This window comes from Brachionichthys hirsutus, chromosome 6 (assembly GCF_040956055.1).
Source record: "Brachionichthys hirsutus isolate HB-005 chromosome 6, CSIRO-AGI_Bhir_v1, whole genome shotgun sequence".
Classification (NCBI taxonomy): domain Eukaryota; kingdom Metazoa; phylum Chordata; class Actinopteri; order Lophiiformes; family Brachionichthyidae; genus Brachionichthys; species Brachionichthys hirsutus.
In genome coordinates, this window is record NC_090902.1 from 3,874,018 (window position 1) to 3,892,752 (window position 18,735).

Genomic DNA, 18,735 nt, shown 5'->3' on the forward strand with positions numbered 1-18,735 from the left:
TGAAGGCCGTGCAAAGCATTAATGCTTTTATTTCTACAGGTTGAGGTGGGCGATATTTTTAGAGTAAAGGGTTCTGATTTTGTTCCTGCGGATGCTGTCATTTTAACATCCAGGTATAGGAATCCAACCTGCTGTGGGAACATCTCCCCTCTCTCCTTCCTTACCCAATTACCCTTATCTAGTGTCAAAATATGTATTTATTTCACATTTGTGAATAAAAGGTACCTTTTTAAAAGTTCAATAGAGGGATTAAAGTGATCTGATGCTGGGTATGAGGTTGTGACGGCCATCATTTCTTTAGGTGGGACAGTGGTGATGTTATTTTGGACGAGGGATATTAAACCATGTCAACATAAGCCTCCCTACCTACCATCACCTTTCCAAAAAAACATTTGGACCTGGCGTAATGGGGCTTAAATAAGTTATATATCCCTATTTTTAATTTTTTTAGTTCAAATTTATTACAAATTTACTCGGATGTATCTAAAAATAAATGTTGTTGCTGCATTTTCATTCTCAATTCTGATCTGAAAGTGATTTTCTGGAATTCACTGCATCAGGCTTTGCTGAATCGTTTTGTGAACAGGAGAATGGCCAACCCTAACCCTGTGTTCATACAGGACTGATCATTGTGCTCTTCATCTCCCTGATACTGACACGGTTGTCTTTCGCCTCCTTATGTTATTTTACTCTTTGTTTTTGTTTCCATCTTCTTTCCCGACCCGTCGAACAACTGCCTCTCTCTCTCTCGCCCCCTGCTGCTCTGTGGTTGGTAAAATCAGGTGGCTGTTGGGGAAGTAGTCAGAGCTGCAAATGGGGATCACCTGCCGGCTGACCTCGTCATACTGTCTTCCAGGTCAGGAAACCTGCGACATTACCATCAGAACAGGGGTGGCAGAGATGGGTGTGTGTGTGTGGGGGGGGTGGGGGGTGGGGGGGGGGGGGGGGGGGCTGTGTGGAATGACACAAAGAGCTTTTCTTTCCCACACATTAGAAAGGAAGAGGCCTGTGATTATTCTTGCAACACACAGATATCAAAGTGCCAAAGTTAGGCAAGATGTCATTTTCCTTTTTAAAATTAAAATACAAATTATATTGTGGTTTTTCAGCGCACAATATAATCATTTTATCCTGTCGTGTAACAAATCCAGTAGACTCCTCACTGTTTGACTGTAATGCCACCAGAGTAAATGGAGACGTCTTAACTCGCAGCACAGTAGCAACCACTCCTTCCTTAAGAGAGTTTTTCTGGGGGGGAGGCTGAATGTACTCGCCGTTTTATCCCACTTGCATCATTTGTATGGAACCCTGCATGAACCACTTTGATTAAATGTGTGCAATTTGCATGCATTCACATTCCAAGATGTAACGTAGACGCGCATCTTGGATTTCTGACTGCCGTCTTGCCCAACATCCTGCTTTGTATTTGAACTGTAGTTCAATCATGCACAGCAAGCGGTTGAACAGTATATAGCTTTTTTTTAATTAACTGCTCCATGTGGTTGGATTCTCTTTCTGTCCTTCATGGCAGAATTATGATATAAAGCTGGCATTTGATGGCCAGTCCCACCACATTGATTGTGGTCAGGATTCAGTTGTCATATTTATTTTTGATTTTTGTGTTTTGACCAGCATTTGGCATGAATAATTAACTCTATTCAAAGCTCACCATCAGCGCCAGCATGCTTAACTGTCTGTCCCCATGCCCGGAGTCTTTGAGGAGCCCGTTTGTCTGCTCTGTTTGTCGTGCACGGCATGCCCGCTTCTCCTCGTCATTGGCTGGTGTTTCCTCTCTCCACTCTCTGCCCCGCTGTATTTTAGCTCTAGACTATTCACCTCTGGGGTAGCAGGAACCAAATATGTAACTGAGATTAGTTTCAGAGAGGAGTCTTGGTTTGCCCTTGTCTGCAGTAGTTTTACAGTATATAATCGTTTTGTTTGGGACTCTTTTAAAATGACCTTTATTTCAGACATATTTGGTATTTACATTGAAAGATACGTTATGTACATTGTCTTATTTTTACAATATATCAATTTACAATTCTAATGTAAACTGAGGTTAGATAATATGGAAATGCTCGGTTGAATAGCAGTTTATGACAACTATTCTCTCCCTCCACATCAGTGAGCCGCAGGGTATGTGCTACATTGAGACATCTAATCTGGATGGAGAAACAAACCTCAAAATCAGACAGGTGAAGTTTTTTTTCTCCCAAACACAAAAGTGCATCCAAACAGACGCCATTTTTTGCTTGCCGCACAAATGGATGAGGAATACTAACACTGCTCTAACGCTGCCTTCACAAAACCAACAGGGTCTCCCACTGACTGCAGACATGAAGGACATTGACAGCCTGATGCGTCTTTCTGGGCGGATGGAGTGCGAGAGTCCAAACCGCCATCTGTATGAGTTTGTCGGGAACATCCGCCTGGATAGACACAGGTGGGCTCAGTTGCACAGCGCCATTCCTGGCTCCGCTTACCGACTCAGCGGCCATCGAGCCAGTGTTAAAAGGAAATATGAATGATTTAAACTCTGCTAAGTAATTGAAGGACCTGCTTCAATGTTATTTGATAACGTTTTTGTTTGAAGGCTTTATTTTTATACAGTTGTATTCTGTTATTTACATTTTACATCCCAGCTCTTGTGGAATCATGGTTGTACAAGTTCATTTCATTTATTTTTTTTGCATTTAAATGCAGATTTAAAATTAAAAGTATTGCAAATAGAAGCTATGGGTAATTTCTTTTTAAATATTAGTAATAGCATTACCGAATACTCATTACCTGGATTCAGTCAGATGTCTGCGCTACGAGAATTTATTTCGCAGTTTCGTAATATCAATTATCATGAATATTTCCATGTTAATAAGGGATTAGGAAGGGCAGTAAACTATTTGGTATTGGGCTCGTGGCTGTTTTTAATTTGATAAATAATAACGTGATCATCTTTAAGAGGCCGTGTTAGTGGATGTATGGATAAACGACAAATGGCAGTGATGTTTCTCTCTGCAGTACAGTACCTCTGGGCCCGGATCAGATCCTCCTGAGAGGAGCCCAGCTGAGGAACACTCAGTGGGTGCACGGTGTGGTGGTCTATACTGGACACGACACAAAGCTCATGCAGGTAGAAGATCTTTGCATAGTACTCTGGGGTATTATGTTACAAAGCAAATACAGCTCAGTGTTCTGTGTCATCTCGGAGCATAGGAAGAGGAGATATCTGTTGGCCCGGATTAATTTGCTATCGTGTCGTGTGCTACCCAGAATTCTACTCGGCCTCCTCTGAAACTGTCCAACGTGGAGCGCATCACCAACTTTCAGATCCTTGTGCTGTTCGGCTGCCTGCTAGCCATCTCTCTTGTCTGCTCCATCGGTCAAACCATCTGGAAATACCAGTACGGAAATGACGCCTGGTACATGGACCTCAACTGTAAGCGCCCCAGCAGCCCACACCGCACCTCTTAGCCCATGTATTTTGTCTCACTTCTCCATATCAGCTTATTTCTTTGTCATTTTTTTAAGTTCCTAAATGCTGGTATGTGTTGTGTCGTTTTTATTTATTTTATGTATTTTTTTTATGTTTGCTCAGTTAAACTATGTTTCGCATTACAAGTGAAATATGTTGTAATGTGGGAATAAGTGAATTCCCTGTTAACTGAGAAGACGCAGCTGTGACATGCATAGACGTGCTGTGAATGAGAGTATGAGTGGAAAAAAACAAAATGGTTGAATATCACTGCGCTGCTGTAATTTTTTGTTCCTTTCTAATGTTCTGTTTGATTTTGTTGTTTTCTTTGTTGTCGTTTTTTTAACAGCTCCAGGTAACAACCATTTAAAAGCCTTGGCCATCCGTGAATGACTCTCCCTTACTAACCCCTTACTGAAGCTCTGCCTTTGCTAAGCAAATGAAGCCCCCCCTACCCTCGCCCCTATACGGTTGTCCTACTTTGTATGGGCCCATGCCATGGACAAGCACATACCAGGGATCCAACAATAGGTTTTTTCCCCCTTCAGCTCTCTTATTCCTTCGTCTAGTTATTTTCAGTGCCTGATGCAAACTGTGTCTCACTCTTCCTCCATTGTTTCGTGCCACGTTAAACGCTTTGCAGTTTCCAGCTTCAGACCCTCATCTCATCCCCCTCCGCAATTCTTTTTTGAGAAAAAGAATAGCAGCACACTCAGGGAGGCAATGTTGTACTCAGGAAGTTGTTTTTTTTATAGCAAGAGGCTTAAACATGTTTATTGACTGAGCACGACATGAGGTGCAACCCAAGGGGCAAGAGCCGACATTTTCTAAATGCATCCTGAGCAGACATAGAAGGGCGGGAGGAGCCAAGTGTTAAAAACCCAAGTCATCCTCAACATGAATCTATTTTTAGTTTCTGTTAATGCAATTTAAGAAATCATGACCTGCTCAGTTTATTTGTGGCAGTTGTTCTGTTTTGGTGATGATCTGAACCTGGTATGCAAAGTGATTAGTGTGACACTTTAGCCATGACGTACCCCGATAGGCCTCTAGGAGAGGTTGTGCCCTGCTCAATTCAAGCTTGCATTATGACTTGCATTGTCCCTTTTCACAAGGCTTGCATTGGCTTCTATTGATTTTACTTTCAGCTTCATTACTGTCCTCGCTGGTACTTATTAAAACCTACTTCTAAAAGATGCTACATCACTCTAATGAGGGGCGTGTAAGTCATAAAGCTGGTGTCCCATCTTGAGACTGATGTACTTCCATGAGGAGTTGTTGAGACTCTGTCCAAAGCATGTTATCCAACCTGTGACAAAAGAGAGAGGTGGGGTGTCAAATCTTAAACACCCCATTTATTTGGAGCACCATAATCTCAAAGTGTATTATTTTCTTTCATTACCAACACATGGGAGGCCTACAATGCATGCCCAGTGAGCTTTGACTTTGACCTAAGGTGTAGTTTATAGATCATAATTTTCTTTAAATGGAGAAACTTTAACTTCACGCACATTAAGAGTCTGTAATCTATATTTACATTCCACCTGCTACGGTTCTTTAGGTTACCGCTTTCAGTATTTATATATACTGTAGTTGTACTTTTATTGCAGTATAATTGCATTTAAGTGGCCTTTCTCTTTTAGAAAACTGCTTTAAGCATAATGATGTGTTGGAGCAGAACCAACTTGCGGTCTCTTGAACAAATGAAACTCAAGTTACAGTCCAATTCTTTATACTTATTAGTATCATGAGAGCTATTTGTAAGTTCACTTGCTTTGTTAAATTTAATTTAAGCTTCTTACAGTCACATTGCTGTAGATTACAGTGACATATAATCAGAGATGAATTTAATACCAGATAATAGGTGTAGCTCTGCAATAAAGTGACTTGTGCATGTCCTGGTTTGATGTGGTTTGGTAATGACTCTATTGATCCAACATTGCTGTACCGAACTTTTATGTGACGGTCGACTACATGACAAAATGTAACAAGCTGGCAACTAAAAATGTAGTAAAATGACACGATGCAGTGAGCATCATTAAAATCCCAACTTTTCGCTGGCATAATTCACCCCCCTCTTTTTCACTCCTTGTTGGTTGAGAATGTGCTATGGACTGAATTCTCCCTCCTATGTCTTGAGAGCATCCAAATACATTTGTCTTCCAACCCCACTTCTGCAAAAAGTATTCACTCATACTCGTGCTGTTGTTGTTGTTCCAGTAGCAGTAGCTTCCATTCTGCCCATTTCTTTGTGCCATCCAGTTTGTTTGTTTTTAGTTTTTTTTCATTTTGCAATCTTTCTGTCGTGGAGAAGGGCTGCCCCCCCTCTCAACCGCAATACAAAGAATCAAGGCTTGGGTTTAGGAATGTTACATTCATACCTCTTGCAAGCTGAGGAAAGGTAAATCACATCCCTCCTTTTTTTGTCCATGTTTGGTGTCAGTGGGGTTACATGTTACTCATTGCAAATTGTCAGGGCCTTTTGGAGAGGCCAGCATCATTTTTGCATAGTGCTTTTTGAAATTCATTGCCTGGATCATGCTGGAAGCCAAGGCTGCTGCTGTGACACTAATGACATTTGAGATACTCCAGTCCTTGTTCATTAGTTTGAATCCTAGGGACATTAAATTTGACAGCTAATCGTTGTAAGAGTATGAGATTGGGTGGAAGAAATAGTTAATTCCAGCTAATGAACAGAGTTAGCCCAAAACAGTCTCTGAATTGGGGTATTGTTGATCATTGGCTGGAAGTAGCTTTGGGCATTTTCATTTGACTAATGGACATTCTTGAACCAGCACTGATCAGTTTCCTGTTTATCAATGTCCAAAAACCAATTTCCTGATAGATGGCGGGGCTGCTAACTTTGGCCTCAACTTCCTCACCTTTATCATCCTGTTCAACAACCTGATCCCCATCAGTCTTCTGGTCACATTGGAGGTCATCAAATTCACCCAAGCCTTTTTCATCAACTGGGTGAGTTGAAGCGACACGCTGCAAATTGTGCTGAACTTGTCTCAAAAAACGGCTAAAGGATGCACTATTTTCTATGGTCAGCGTAAGTTAAAAGTGTTACGCGTTTCCAAAGGCAGCAAGTAGTTCTGATAAAGGTCTGGAAAACCCCCCCACTGCTTAGCTAAAACCAAATGGAAGACAAAAAGAGTTGGCCGTTATCTTATGAACCTGAAATATGTCCAAGGTAAAGAGGCGGATAGATCCCTCAGGAGGTGATGGAAGCCCACGCAGAGCTGGCATTTGTATTTTTAGAGCATCATGCAAATCTGTTTCCAGGCAGAACCACATTTAAAAACCTGACTTGCATGAAACATTAAGTGAGCACTTAGACTATTGGTGTCTTATATCCTTAGAAGGTAGGTCAACCTTGCAAAATGTCTTTGCTAAAGAAACATACTTTAAAAATGTTCCCTTTTAAACTTTAAATATTTAAACAAACATTTCAGAAAATATGTTGTTATTTTTTTTATTTTATTTTAATCAACATGTATTGCAGTTCTCAATTGACCTCACTTCTCGCAGATCCAGTTGGTTCTGAAATGGGTTGTGTTTTTTCTTTTCACCACTGTTGAGAAACGTAATTTGATGAAAACTTATCAAAGTATTATCTGAAATCTCTGAGGCCCCCCTAAAGTTCTCTGCTGTTGGTTTTAGGACACGGATATGCTCTACGAGCCTTCGAACACACCAGCCATGGCTCGCACGTCCAATCTGAATGAAGAATTAGGCCAGGTAAACAGTCCAAGTGATATATTACATTATGCTTTCACTTGATAGATTTAGGATGTAAACCCATAATTCCCTGTTCCTCCACCCATACAGGTGAAATATATTTTCTCTGACAAGACGGGGACCCTGACATGCAACGTGATGCAGTTCAAGAAATGCACCATCGCTGGTGTTGCCTATGGGTAAATTTCCTTTCCCTCATTTGGTTATTTCTTTCCTGCTCCACTGTTGCCTGCCCAAAAACACTGTTAAATGTCAAATATGCATCTTGGTACATCTCGTGTTTCTCTCTCCTCCCTCGACCTCTTCGCAGCAGCAACCCTCTCAACATGAAGTATAAATTAAGCACAGAAACCTTTGCAAAGAAAGGAACTTTATCTTGTTTATGCATGTCATGTTGAGGGTGTTTGACAATGCTGTCTATACAGTCTCTTATTTCATTGTGAGGTCAGAGGTTGACAGTGACAGTGAAGGTTAGACGTTTTGGAGATGAGGTCAGAGAGACCAGACTTTGATGGTTTGGACATGTCCAGAGGAGAGACGGGGACGACATCGGTAGAAGGATGCTGAGGATGGAGCTGCCAGGGAACAGGGCTAGAGGTCGACCCAGGAGAAGATGAACATGGTGAGGGGGGACATGGGAGTGGCTGGTGTTGAGGAGGACGATGCAAAGGACAGGGTGAAGTGGAGAAGGTTGATTTGCTGCGGCGAACGCTCACGGGACAAGCCGAAAGTACAGTAGTAGTCTCTTCTCTTGTCCTCTTAAAAACCTCTCATTTAACTTTATTGGGAAGACTATTAACCTGAGAAAAATTAATGACTGAGAAGAATACCTTTAAATAAATAAATAAAATAAGTACAGGCTTTGATGGTTCATGATTAATTCCATTTGTATAAAATTTATCAAATGATGGCTGAAGGACAAAAGTGAGAATGTTATCTCGAGTTCCATTCCAAAGTTCTCATTAAGCTGTGATTGCTAGTCCAGAGAGAACAGAGAAAGCTTCTCACATTTTGTAATGATAATGTACATGTAGATATGATACTAGCAAGCTTCTGTTCCTTGTACGTACAGGATTTGCGTGGGGTGGAGAAATGTGCCGTCTTCTGATGGCTTTTGTTTGTTTTTATTTAGTTTCTCTTTTTCCTCTATTTAATTGGGCCAAGCCTGTTGGTCTTCAGAGACACTCCTCCCCTGCAAAGATTGAATATAGTCCTCTGAGGCTTTCTCCTTCATCCCCAAGAAGAGACACTTCGCTTTGATTCTCAGAAATGAGGACTTCCTCTAATCTGACTGATAAATATGGATGGCGGCTTCATCTGGGGAAAGAAAAAAGATGTTCCTTATTTGTCAAGTTTTGATGATGCTATCATTTGGGTCACTCTTTCTATCGTGTTTGGTTACCAACGTATGATTTGACAAAGCTGCATTGAAAACCCCCCGACTTTTCTTAATATCAATATATGACATTCTCCTGGAATTAATATTAAATTTTTTTTGACCAGTCATGGGGTTAAGTGTGTGTGTGTGTGTGTGTGTGTGTGTGTGTGTGTGTGTGTGTGTGTGTGAGAAACTGCTGCCTCACCACAAATTAAGTGTTGCTTTAATTAATAAAGCCGACCCCGAAGGGTGCAGACATTAATTAATTCCACTGGATTTGAGTCCAAATCTCAAAGAGGAGAGGCTGTTCTGGTGCGACAGGCTAAAAGTATCCTCCTGAGTGTTATTAATTTGATGTGAAGTGAAAGCATATTTTTAGATGGAAGCAATATGTTTTTTTTAGTAAACAAAGTCGGTGGAGTCTCGTCTCACTTCAAAGTTGTACTCGGTGCACATCTACCGTGGGTGTAGTTGTTGCATGTATCTCGTTCAGTACATTCTGTTTGGCTCCGCTCCTTACTGTGAATAAAAACCCTGCATTGCAGTTAGTCTGCCGGAGCCGAGCTGTCAAAATGATTTGGCGCTGTGCTCCGTCTACGTTTAGTTTCAGACGGTGCAGTTTGAGTCCTGAAGAGACAAACACAATCATCACTGTTCTAACAGCTATTGGGTATCGTTAAATATAATAATTTAACACATGCATGCAGGGAAGTTTTGCTTTATCTTGCTTAGGAGTTTGTGTACTACAGTAGTACTTGTCAGCTTGTTCATAAATGGTATTTCTAATAATTTGTTGTCTTATTAATAGTTGTAATATTACAGCCAGCCAGGCTAGCTGTTTCCCCATCTTCACACTTGCCATGCTAAGCTAAGCTAAATGGGTGCCGACATTGACCATTGATCCATCTTGAAGCCACTGGTATCCATCCATTCAAAGGATCTAATAAACGTTTTGTCACCAAGATAATCTCTCTTCCTGCAGCCACGTCCCTGAGGCTGAGGAGGGTAGTTTTGCAGACGATGACTGGTAAGATGATCGGTGTGAGATGGTTGGTTTATGTTTTTTTTTTTTAACTCTTTGCTTCTGTGATGAATTTTTGCTGCCTTTTCATTGTGGAAATTGTGAGCACAAGACCTCAACAGACGTGTTTCTTTGTTCGGTACACTTGTATGTGACTGTGATTCTGAAATCAGTGTAACTCTGTCGATATGAAGGAATGCCGTGATATGTGCTGCTGACAGCCCTTTGTGCATTCGGCAGGCTTATTTTCCGAGCATTTACTTTGTTGTGTGGAGTCTGAAGCTGTGCAGCACATTCTTCCTATGAAACTAATGGAAGAGTTGTTGTCTACGCTCCAACACTCTCGTTCTCTCTCTCACACATACACCCACAGTCCTACTTCTGAATCCATCTGCTTACAGTGCCAAGATCTGCAGTAACAGCATGGGTGTGTCTCATTCATTTTGCATGGGGGATTGAAGTCTGTTTGTTCATACCTGTTGTTAGCAAAGTGCTGAGTCTGGCTGCTTTGAAGGAAGTTGCTAGCTTCCACGATGGCATGTCTCTTTTTGTTTGTTTAAAAAAAAAAAAAAAAAAAATCTTGTTGCAAAAAACTGAATTAGATGCTTTATTAGTACTCAAAATAGGACAGTGATGGAAGAGGAAAGAATAAATTGTGTTTTACAGTTTTCATATTAGAATGAGGTTGAATGAAGTCCTATGCATGTTATAAATTTATTATTTGCTTCTAACTGTTAGAAGCAGGGCAGCGCAGTATGTCACCGGTTTTTATCAGCGACCAGTCCCTCGCTCTTAACCGTGAACTGCTCGCGCACATGTTACCATAGAGACGGGACCTCTGTGTGCTGGCAGATAATCAATAGCTGGCCATCCACACACCCAACGCCCATGCCTCAGAAACGTCATCAAAACACTCGACATGGAGAACTGCATGACTGTGCCTGTAGACAAGTGTTTGGGGCTTTCTTTCCCAATTACAGGTATATACAGTAATGAAGACACCAGATGATGTCATTGCAAAAATATTCTGCAGCATTTTCAGTCTCTGTTGCAGAAGGTTCGGGTGTTTTTAATTATATATGTGCTTTAGAAATGTAGCTTAAGGTTTTGGTTTTTGGTATCCATCCACATTTATATTTCCATAGCCAAGTGGAACGCCATTTATGATTCATGCATTTGACCGAAGTGAATATAATATGTGACGGGGGGGTGAATAAAACATCAAGTGTTTCTTCTTTGTGCGTGGTGAATCGGGCGATCTGCTCCTGCAAGCAAGGACAGAATGAAATACTCTCACTGCACATCACAGCACTGGCAGACCTGCATTTGCATTCTGGCTTCACTGCGTTTGATAGTTGTTCATCTACCCAAGTAGTTTTTTAGCAGAAGCTAGTTTATTCTAACTCTACTGTCGGTATCGGGTATTTCAGTGTGCTCTGTTTTCATTTCTCCATCTCTTCTTTCCAGGCACAGCTCACACTCCTCTGAAGAGGCAGGATTTAATGACCCAAGCTTATTGGAAAACTTCCAGAGTAATCACGTAAGTAGTGTCAGGGTTCCCTGCCATGTGCCTGCAATGCTGAACATACAATTAAGAGATTCTGTGCCTCATAGTGTTTTGGTTGTATAATGACTTTCTTGCCAAATGAAGAGGACCTTGGATGTTGGGCTTGTGCGCTCTGGTGGGAAGGCTGTGTTCTTTGGGGCACTGTAGACTGGATAGAAATTAGTCTCGAAGCAGAAAACGTCTGTAATTTCATCATCGTTAGTTTGCCAAACAAACAGCAGGAACATAAAATGTCAAACTGATGTTCTGCTTTCCTGTAGATCAAAATGACCTAATTAAAACCTCAAGCAGCTCCTTGAGGAAGTGAGGACTGGCCAAAGGTCCTCACTGTTCAGGTCTAAACTCAACTGGTAGAAACACACCAGTTGCACACACACACACACCCGAATGCATGCTGGGATGTCCTTCAGAGGATACCTGTCGTCCCAGACCCGATGAGCCTGCTGCTGGGAGCCAGAGGGGAGCTCTTTCAGCCACCTGCACGCTAATAGACTGTTTTTTCATTTGGTGGAGACCATTCGATTTGCCCTTCGATCTTCCATTCATTCACTCCTTCCCCCCTATTATCGGTCTTTCATCAGAGTTTCCGTTCTATACTGAAAGTGTGTTTGTGTGTGTGTGTGTGTGTGTGTGTGTGTGTGTGTGTGTGTGTGTGTGTGTGTGTGTGTACACAGAAGAGCAGATGTTTTGGGGTGGTCAACAATGCGTGGCGTGCCTCATGTGTTACCCGAGCTTTTCCTCTTCCACATCTTTCTCTCTCTCATGTTGTTGAACGAGTAATGTGATCTTATTCTGCTATCGGTTTCATTTTTGTGAAGCATTAGCAGCCTGATGTGTTTGCTGTGCGACTCAGTCCTGCCGTTGCCCTGCAGGTAGCCGATAGCCGTTGACTCACTGAAAGCTCGAGGTCCAGGAGCCTCAGCGGATGCTTGTCTAGGACGAACCTTTGGCTAGTCAGCCGTGCGTTTCCCTTCATTAATGTTAAAAGGCCCTCAGTGTATAGATAAGTCTTTTTTTCAGGGACTAAAATAAGTGTATACCACTTGCACATGAATGAGTCAGAGGCCGTGCTGCTTTTTCATCAGTCTGGCCTGAGCCTGTTTCACACACTGAAAAGCCCGGGGGCGCATTCTAACATCAATATGTTGAGCTTCGGCTCCAGTCTCGCTGTGTCGGACAGTTTTTAATTAAACACGGTAAGAATTTGTGGTTTCCATGGTGACATTCACTCCATTTGTCCAACAGTGTTCTCTGTCGCTTTGTTGCAACATATTTTGTATTAAAGAACGCGGGAAGTTGAAACACCTTTTCCACTTACTTTAGCCTACAGCTGCTGTCATCCAGGAATTCATGACCATGATGGCAATCTGTCACACTGCAGTCCCGGAGCGTGCAGAGGGAACGATCACCTACCAGGCTGCTTCTCCAGGTAAATCTCACCTTCATGAACATGGATGCCACTGGATAAACGGTCACCTCACCTAGTACGTGCGAGAAAGCTCTAATGAAGGAGAGCTAATGCTTCCCAGACTCCTCGAGTGTCAGGGGGTACAGATGTTTAGCACAATAAGTCCCAGAACAGGACTGTGATTACTCAACAAGGAAGCATGTCCTATAACATGCTCATTTGTAATACCACAAAGTCACTGCAAGTAATGAAGATGCTGCCTGGCTTAAAAGAAAATAATGGCGACGTTCGATCCACAGCTATACCTTGAAAAGCTTAGTCACAGCTTCCATTTTGAAAAGATGAACCAGTGTAATATACACTTGAACACTGTTATCATTCAGGTTATCTTCACACAGCGCTGCCTCTATTTTTTCCCCTGTTTATCTTTCACATCGCTTTCAAGATGAAGGAGCTCTGGTGAAAGCTGCACGAGACCTCGGCTTTGTGTTCTCTGGCAGGACCCCAGACAGCGTGATCATTGAAGTGGTAAGCAGGGCGCCGTGCAAAGCTGCTGTTGGAGCGTTTAACAGGAGTGTCATGATGTCTGGATCGCTATCGAGTTAAAAAGACCTTAAGGAAAGACTATAAGACGCTGTGCTTTTTTTTCATTATACAATGTTAACAATGAGAGCAACAGATCAAGGTCTAATGAGGTCTGCAGGCGCTTGCTGGCAAATCTGATTGAACTGAGCCATTTTGTGGTTGTCGTTTATTCACGATCAAACACTCACCCCGCCCTTAAATCGTTCATTTGCTTCATTTCTGAGATTGTCCAACACTTATCTTGAGCTAAAACTAATATAAAAAAGAATGAAATAGGAATTAGACCTTTTTCTTTTTTAATACAGATGGGATACAGTGAGATTCACATTGGCTGTGGCATCTTGGCCTAATTTAGCATCCGTCCCCCGAAAGAAGCTATGGTTGAACATTCACCTGATTGCACTCAAAAAGAGTGCAATCAGGTGAGCCATTTCCGTTTTTCTTCTTCTCCCGAGAGCATCTTTACGCCGAGATGTTTGCACGATTTCTTAACCTTCATTCTCTAGCTCAACATAACATTTTAATCGCTCTGCCTTGTACACAGCTGTCTGCACTATTAAGGAAGTTAATTGAATCTTACCTGGTTATTCTACCTCCATCGGCTTAGTCCCGTTCAATGATGAATGCGTTTAAGGTTACAATTAAAGCTGATTTTAGGCTTGTGCCAGAGCTGGTCTGTAAGATGTTGTTTCATAAGAAGGCCAAGGTGGAAACGCGACCTTTTAGACCGCTAACATGTGCGTCTCTTTGGATCTAGCTTGGAACAGAAGAGAAGTATGAACTTTTGCACGTGCTCGAGTTTACAAGGTAAATTGCATGATATTTTTTTTAGTACTCATTGTGTGCCTTGCATATTAATCTGTCATCTGTACAGACGTTGCCATCTTCCTTTTGCCGCTATGATTTACATTAATTAATCGTGTGGCCTACAGGAGTGTGATAATGTTCTTTAAGCAGGTGCATGTAAACTCAAACGGCGCTCGATAATTTACTGCGACACCTTGTGATGTCTCTCGCTTTCTTCCTCTCCCTCATCCCACCTTCCTCTTTTTTCCTGTCACAGCGCAAGGAAGAGAATGTCAGTCATCATGCGCACCCCATCTGGGAAGATTCGCCTCTACTGCAAAGGGGCTGTGAGTGTCTCTCTCCATGGCAACACATGACAGCACATCACCGTTGACGACAGACACTCCCCTCCCCTTTTCTCCTCTCCCTCTTGTCAGGAAATCGTCACACTTTGCAGCGTTACCGTATTTCACACATTTCTCTGTAAAAATAAAGGTGATGCGTTATTATAACACTCTGGATCAAGCACCTGCTTGCTTTGTACATATCTAGAGCTCTGCTGTTTGGATATGACAAAATATAATATTTTTAGAGCATTTATTGCATAACAGATAGAATTTTGATTCTTACATTCAGTTACCATGCTAAGTATTTGTATCTTTTTAATATTATATATATTTGTTGTGTTTTTGGGTTTTTTTTTGGTAGTCAAAGTCCAGATTGTTCCTTTCCTTCCTCTTTGGGTTTCGATATCCAATGTTTCTTTCCCCCCTTCAGGATACAGTGATCTACGACCGTCTGGCAGACAGCTCCAAGTACAAAGAGATCACATTGAAACACCTGGAGCAGTTCGCCACCGAGGGTGAGTGGATAAACATCGCTCCCTGCCGGCTAGAATGAAAGCATCTTTTAAGATGCTTCTCACGTGGGCCTCTCATTTCTGTGTGATCACTATGGCCTCTTGATCTTTAGTTGCAGCATCGATTATTTTTTGGTCAACAGTAAATTATAATGTGAATATGCAGGAGGATGATAAACCGCTGGCGGTGTAGCTGAAATTAATGCTTCAGAGCCTCTCCCTATTATTTTCTGTTTATGCTGCCCCCTTGTGAAACAAACGCAAACCTGCGTGGAATACAACGCACGTACAAAATCGCATGCATAGAAGGGTTTGCTTTATTAGCCTCATAGCATTTCTATCATGTTAACTTTTTGGGAACTTAATTACATCCTGTCATTTTTTTTTTCTTCATTTTGGTAGATTGTTGGCAGATAAATGCTTCAGTGAGTCACAGAAAATTATTTATGAAAAAAAGTTACTCATGGGTTGTGTAGAATGGCTATCTCTGAGTTCATAATGAATAAAAAAAAAAATGAAAACATACATCTACCCAAATAATAATGTACATGTCGCAATTAGCTCCTATCCGTGTGGGTTTTGTTGTAACCATCCACCCATTTCTTTTCAAATGTATGCACAGAGAAGCTTAAGAAGTAATTTGGTGATTTATGTGCCCACTTCTTATCTATTAGTGTTCCCTCTATCCTACATCAATGCGTACGCTGCAGAGAACTGCATCTGGATGTCACCCTTGGCATCTCTACGGCTTAATCGAGTCCAGTTAAAAGCCATGACGTCTGGGCCACACATTATTCTCTTCCAGGGCTGCGCACCCTTTGCTTCGCAGTGGCGGATGTCAGTGAGTCGTCCTATCAACACTGGCTGGAGGTCCACCACAGGGCCTCCACCTCACTCCAGAACAGAGCCCTAAAGTTGGAGGAGAGCTACGAACTGATAGAGAAGGTGAAACGTGTTATCACTTTCTGATGGCTCATTTACTTTTGATATACCATGAATTTTGCCTTGTAGTCATGACAACAAACATCTCAATGCTTCTGCCAGGGGAATGTTTTCACCTGACGTTTGCAAGTCAATTGAAAATGAGGAAACTGGTTGGAAGGGTGGATCATGTTCCAAAGAAAGGGTGGAGGGAATTCTTAATAAAGGGCTGCTGTCTTAATGGCACTGCTGGCATTTGAATTAGAACTTAATTGAATTTAAAGGCCTGTCAGGCTATGCCAGAGCTATATGCGCCATTGAGTGCCCTCCTAATTACGGAATGCAGTGAGTTTTACAAGTGGGAGCGACTTTCCTTTATTTCATTATGTGGTGCATTTACTTAATGGAAAATAAAGTTTCTTACAAAATCTTTTTTGAAAAGACCTGTGCTTTTCAGACTGGGCACAAACTCAACCCCCCCCCCCCCGGTGTAGCCGCTGTTTAGTATGCTCAGACCTGGAAATGTGGATAAGTCCGAAATTGTGTGTTTGCAGGAGAGATTCAAGGTTTCACCAGCAGTTAGTGTTGGTTTCCTGTGAGGTGGGTCTATGTGGAAGTGCTAGTCAAACACAGGAAGCCACGGTCATAAATCAGCCACTTGGCGTGTTCTTCATGGCTGCTCCTGGCTGCCCAAAACAAATGAAGGCAATCAATCATGAAATAAACATAAAAGCTTTCAGTGAGGAAAATCTAATGTGTATTGCTTAATGGGCAGAGTGCGGCAGCGATGCTGCCAGGGATTCGGGATTCATTGCACTTTGGAGGCCACCCATTCTCAGAAATGCAGTAAGGACACATGGGGGCGCAATGGAGTCACAGTGACATTTTAAGAGAAACCATCACAACTCGATAAAATCATCTGAAGTTACACATTAATGTCTGCTCAGCTGGGTTTACTCAACTCCAAGAAAGTAAGAAACTTTTTTATTTGATTCTGCTTTGATTGAAGCAACTTGGGACCAGGGGTGTCAAACTCAATTACACAAGGGGCCAAAATTCAAGATGCAGACTCTGTTGCGGGCCAATCAGATTTTACATTTATTAAGTGCTCAAGTACCAGCAATATTTTGACATGAAAAGTTCATTTTGAAAACATTACATGACACATGATCCTTTAAAGTGAGTAATCGCAACTTACTTTTTCTCGTCCTTCTACTTTGTCTTTTCCCTCATTTCATGTCTAGAACCTGCAACTGCTGGGGGCCACAGCGATAGAGGACAAACTCCAAGATAAGGTGCCGGAGACCATTGAGACTCTGATGAAGGCGGACATCAAGATCTGGATCCTGACGGGGGACAAACAAGAAACTGCTATTAATATTGGTAAGATTCAGAGAGAGTGCAAGATGTCTTTCCAATGATAAAACACCCGGGAGAGGCACATTTTTTTAACATCCCCCAGAGGTGATAGTGCCCAAGACGTAGCATATGTATATGGGTGCGAGGAGGCAGCTCTCACATTTCAGATTCTTCTGGTTTTAGCCTTGCAGATGTTATCGGACAGGTGAAAGACTAACACTGGTCCACCGGTTCCATTTCAGGTTCCTTGATTGGTCCCACGGAATCACAGCTCTTACACTACAAACGGATTCAACTTTGAATACAGCTGAGCTTTAAACAAGAAAAATAGATCTGAAAAGTGCCTCCATTTGTGGCTTTACCTACCACTGAGGCCTGACTGAATCAGCCCTTTGTGACCGCCATGCCCAGACGTGAGGGAGCTCTGCCTAAGCGCACACTCCCTCCGAGTATTTTTACAGGTCCGCTGCTTGACTAAATCAATCTGTAAAATCTCTTCTCAATATTGACAGACTTTTTTTTTTTTACTATTTTCCTCACTGAAAGATGATCCCCATTGCTGAGTTTAGTGGTGCTCCATTGCTCCATCTCACTTCTACTTTTCAAGAAGTTTTCTTTAGCACATTTCCACATAGTTGAAACCCGGAAGATCTGTTTGACGCGAGGCTGCGACTCTCATCACCGTGTCCTAATCCTCAGTGATCATGATAACGGACAGTGACTTCTCTCTCACCGTGTCCGGCCGCCTCAGGAAAGAGCAGTGTTTCCACTGCACTTTATCAAAGGGAATTTAAATGTACTTGACGCACAGGATGATTCAAAGTCTAAATTCAATGACAGGAACGTGTCCTCTGTGTGCACTATTTACCGCACAAAAGAGTGAAATCAGCTGATACCTACCTTCCCATCGATTTCGCCATGTCAGTCATTTCAGGCCTCCTTACTTCCTTTGTCTTAAAATATTTCGAACCACAACCTTCCGTAGGTAAAACCTGGATTTATTACGATAATTGTTGCTCATTTTGCAACATTTGCGATGACCCTGATTTGTGTGTCCATATTCCACATTCCTCAAGTCCTGTGGGAACAGTGTTGAGTTCCTCCCGGGACGCAGAAAGGCATGGAAGTCAACTTTCTTTGGTGAAATAAAAAAGGGCAGTTTGGCCACAGTCAAATGAGCTGAAGGTAAACACATCGAGCGGAAGGCCTGTGGCTAGAATTGACGAGGGGGAAGGGAGTATAGATTTTGTGTTTAGATGGGGAGACATTTTCCTCACATTGGCAAATTTTGGGATTTTTGCACCTTTGCACTTATGAAAACAATCTGCCAGACCCCGGCCCTGTTTGGGTTTGACTCGGGAGGTGAAACCCTCTCAATTCCTCGGGCAACACCTCGCCTTCCCACCCCCATGTGTACTATTGTACGACTGAATGCGACTGCCTGTTTTGTGTGTTTAAGTGCAAAAATCTTCTTGCGGTTTTGCTCGTTGAAAATACCAATGTTTTCAATCGATCGATCGATCTTTGTGAAACATTTATGTTTCCCCCCTCAACCGGAAGCTTCTCCTAACATCTCACCGTTGACCCCGAGCATCTGTCCCGGCCGAGAGCTGTGGAGTTCGATCCCCGGGGAGCAAT

The 18,735-nt window shown here is 42.3% G+C and overlaps 1 protein-coding gene across 1 annotated transcript in view; it reads left to right on the forward strand.

Moving 5' to 3' along the window:
- atp8a1 (ATPase phospholipid transporting 8A1) overlaps positions 1 to 18,735 on the forward strand; it is a 65,125-nt gene that overhangs the window by 16,501 nt on the left and 29,889 nt on the right. The window contains exons 7-24 of the mRNA XM_068740468.1: positions 783 to 856; positions 2,126 to 2,195; positions 2,316 to 2,443; positions 3,016 to 3,127; positions 3,268 to 3,433; positions 3,819 to 3,824; positions 6,315 to 6,442; positions 7,136 to 7,213; positions 7,304 to 7,392; positions 9,574 to 9,618; positions 11,080 to 11,152; positions 12,503 to 12,608; positions 13,033 to 13,115; positions 13,930 to 13,979; positions 14,236 to 14,305; positions 14,736 to 14,820; positions 15,623 to 15,762; positions 16,983 to 17,121. Of these exons, the coding sequence (XP_068596569.1) occupies positions 783 to 856; positions 2,126 to 2,195; positions 2,316 to 2,443; positions 3,016 to 3,127; positions 3,268 to 3,433; positions 3,819 to 3,824; positions 6,315 to 6,442; positions 7,136 to 7,213; positions 7,304 to 7,392; positions 9,574 to 9,618; positions 11,080 to 11,152; positions 12,503 to 12,608; positions 13,033 to 13,115; positions 13,930 to 13,979; positions 14,236 to 14,305; positions 14,736 to 14,820; positions 15,623 to 15,762; positions 16,983 to 17,121 (1,642 nt within the window). The remainder of the gene's footprint in view (positions 1 to 782; positions 857 to 2,125; positions 2,196 to 2,315; positions 2,444 to 3,015; positions 3,128 to 3,267; positions 3,434 to 3,818; positions 3,825 to 6,314; positions 6,443 to 7,135; positions 7,214 to 7,303; positions 7,393 to 9,573; positions 9,619 to 11,079; positions 11,153 to 12,502; positions 12,609 to 13,032; positions 13,116 to 13,929; positions 13,980 to 14,235; positions 14,306 to 14,735; positions 14,821 to 15,622; positions 15,763 to 16,982; positions 17,122 to 18,735) is intronic.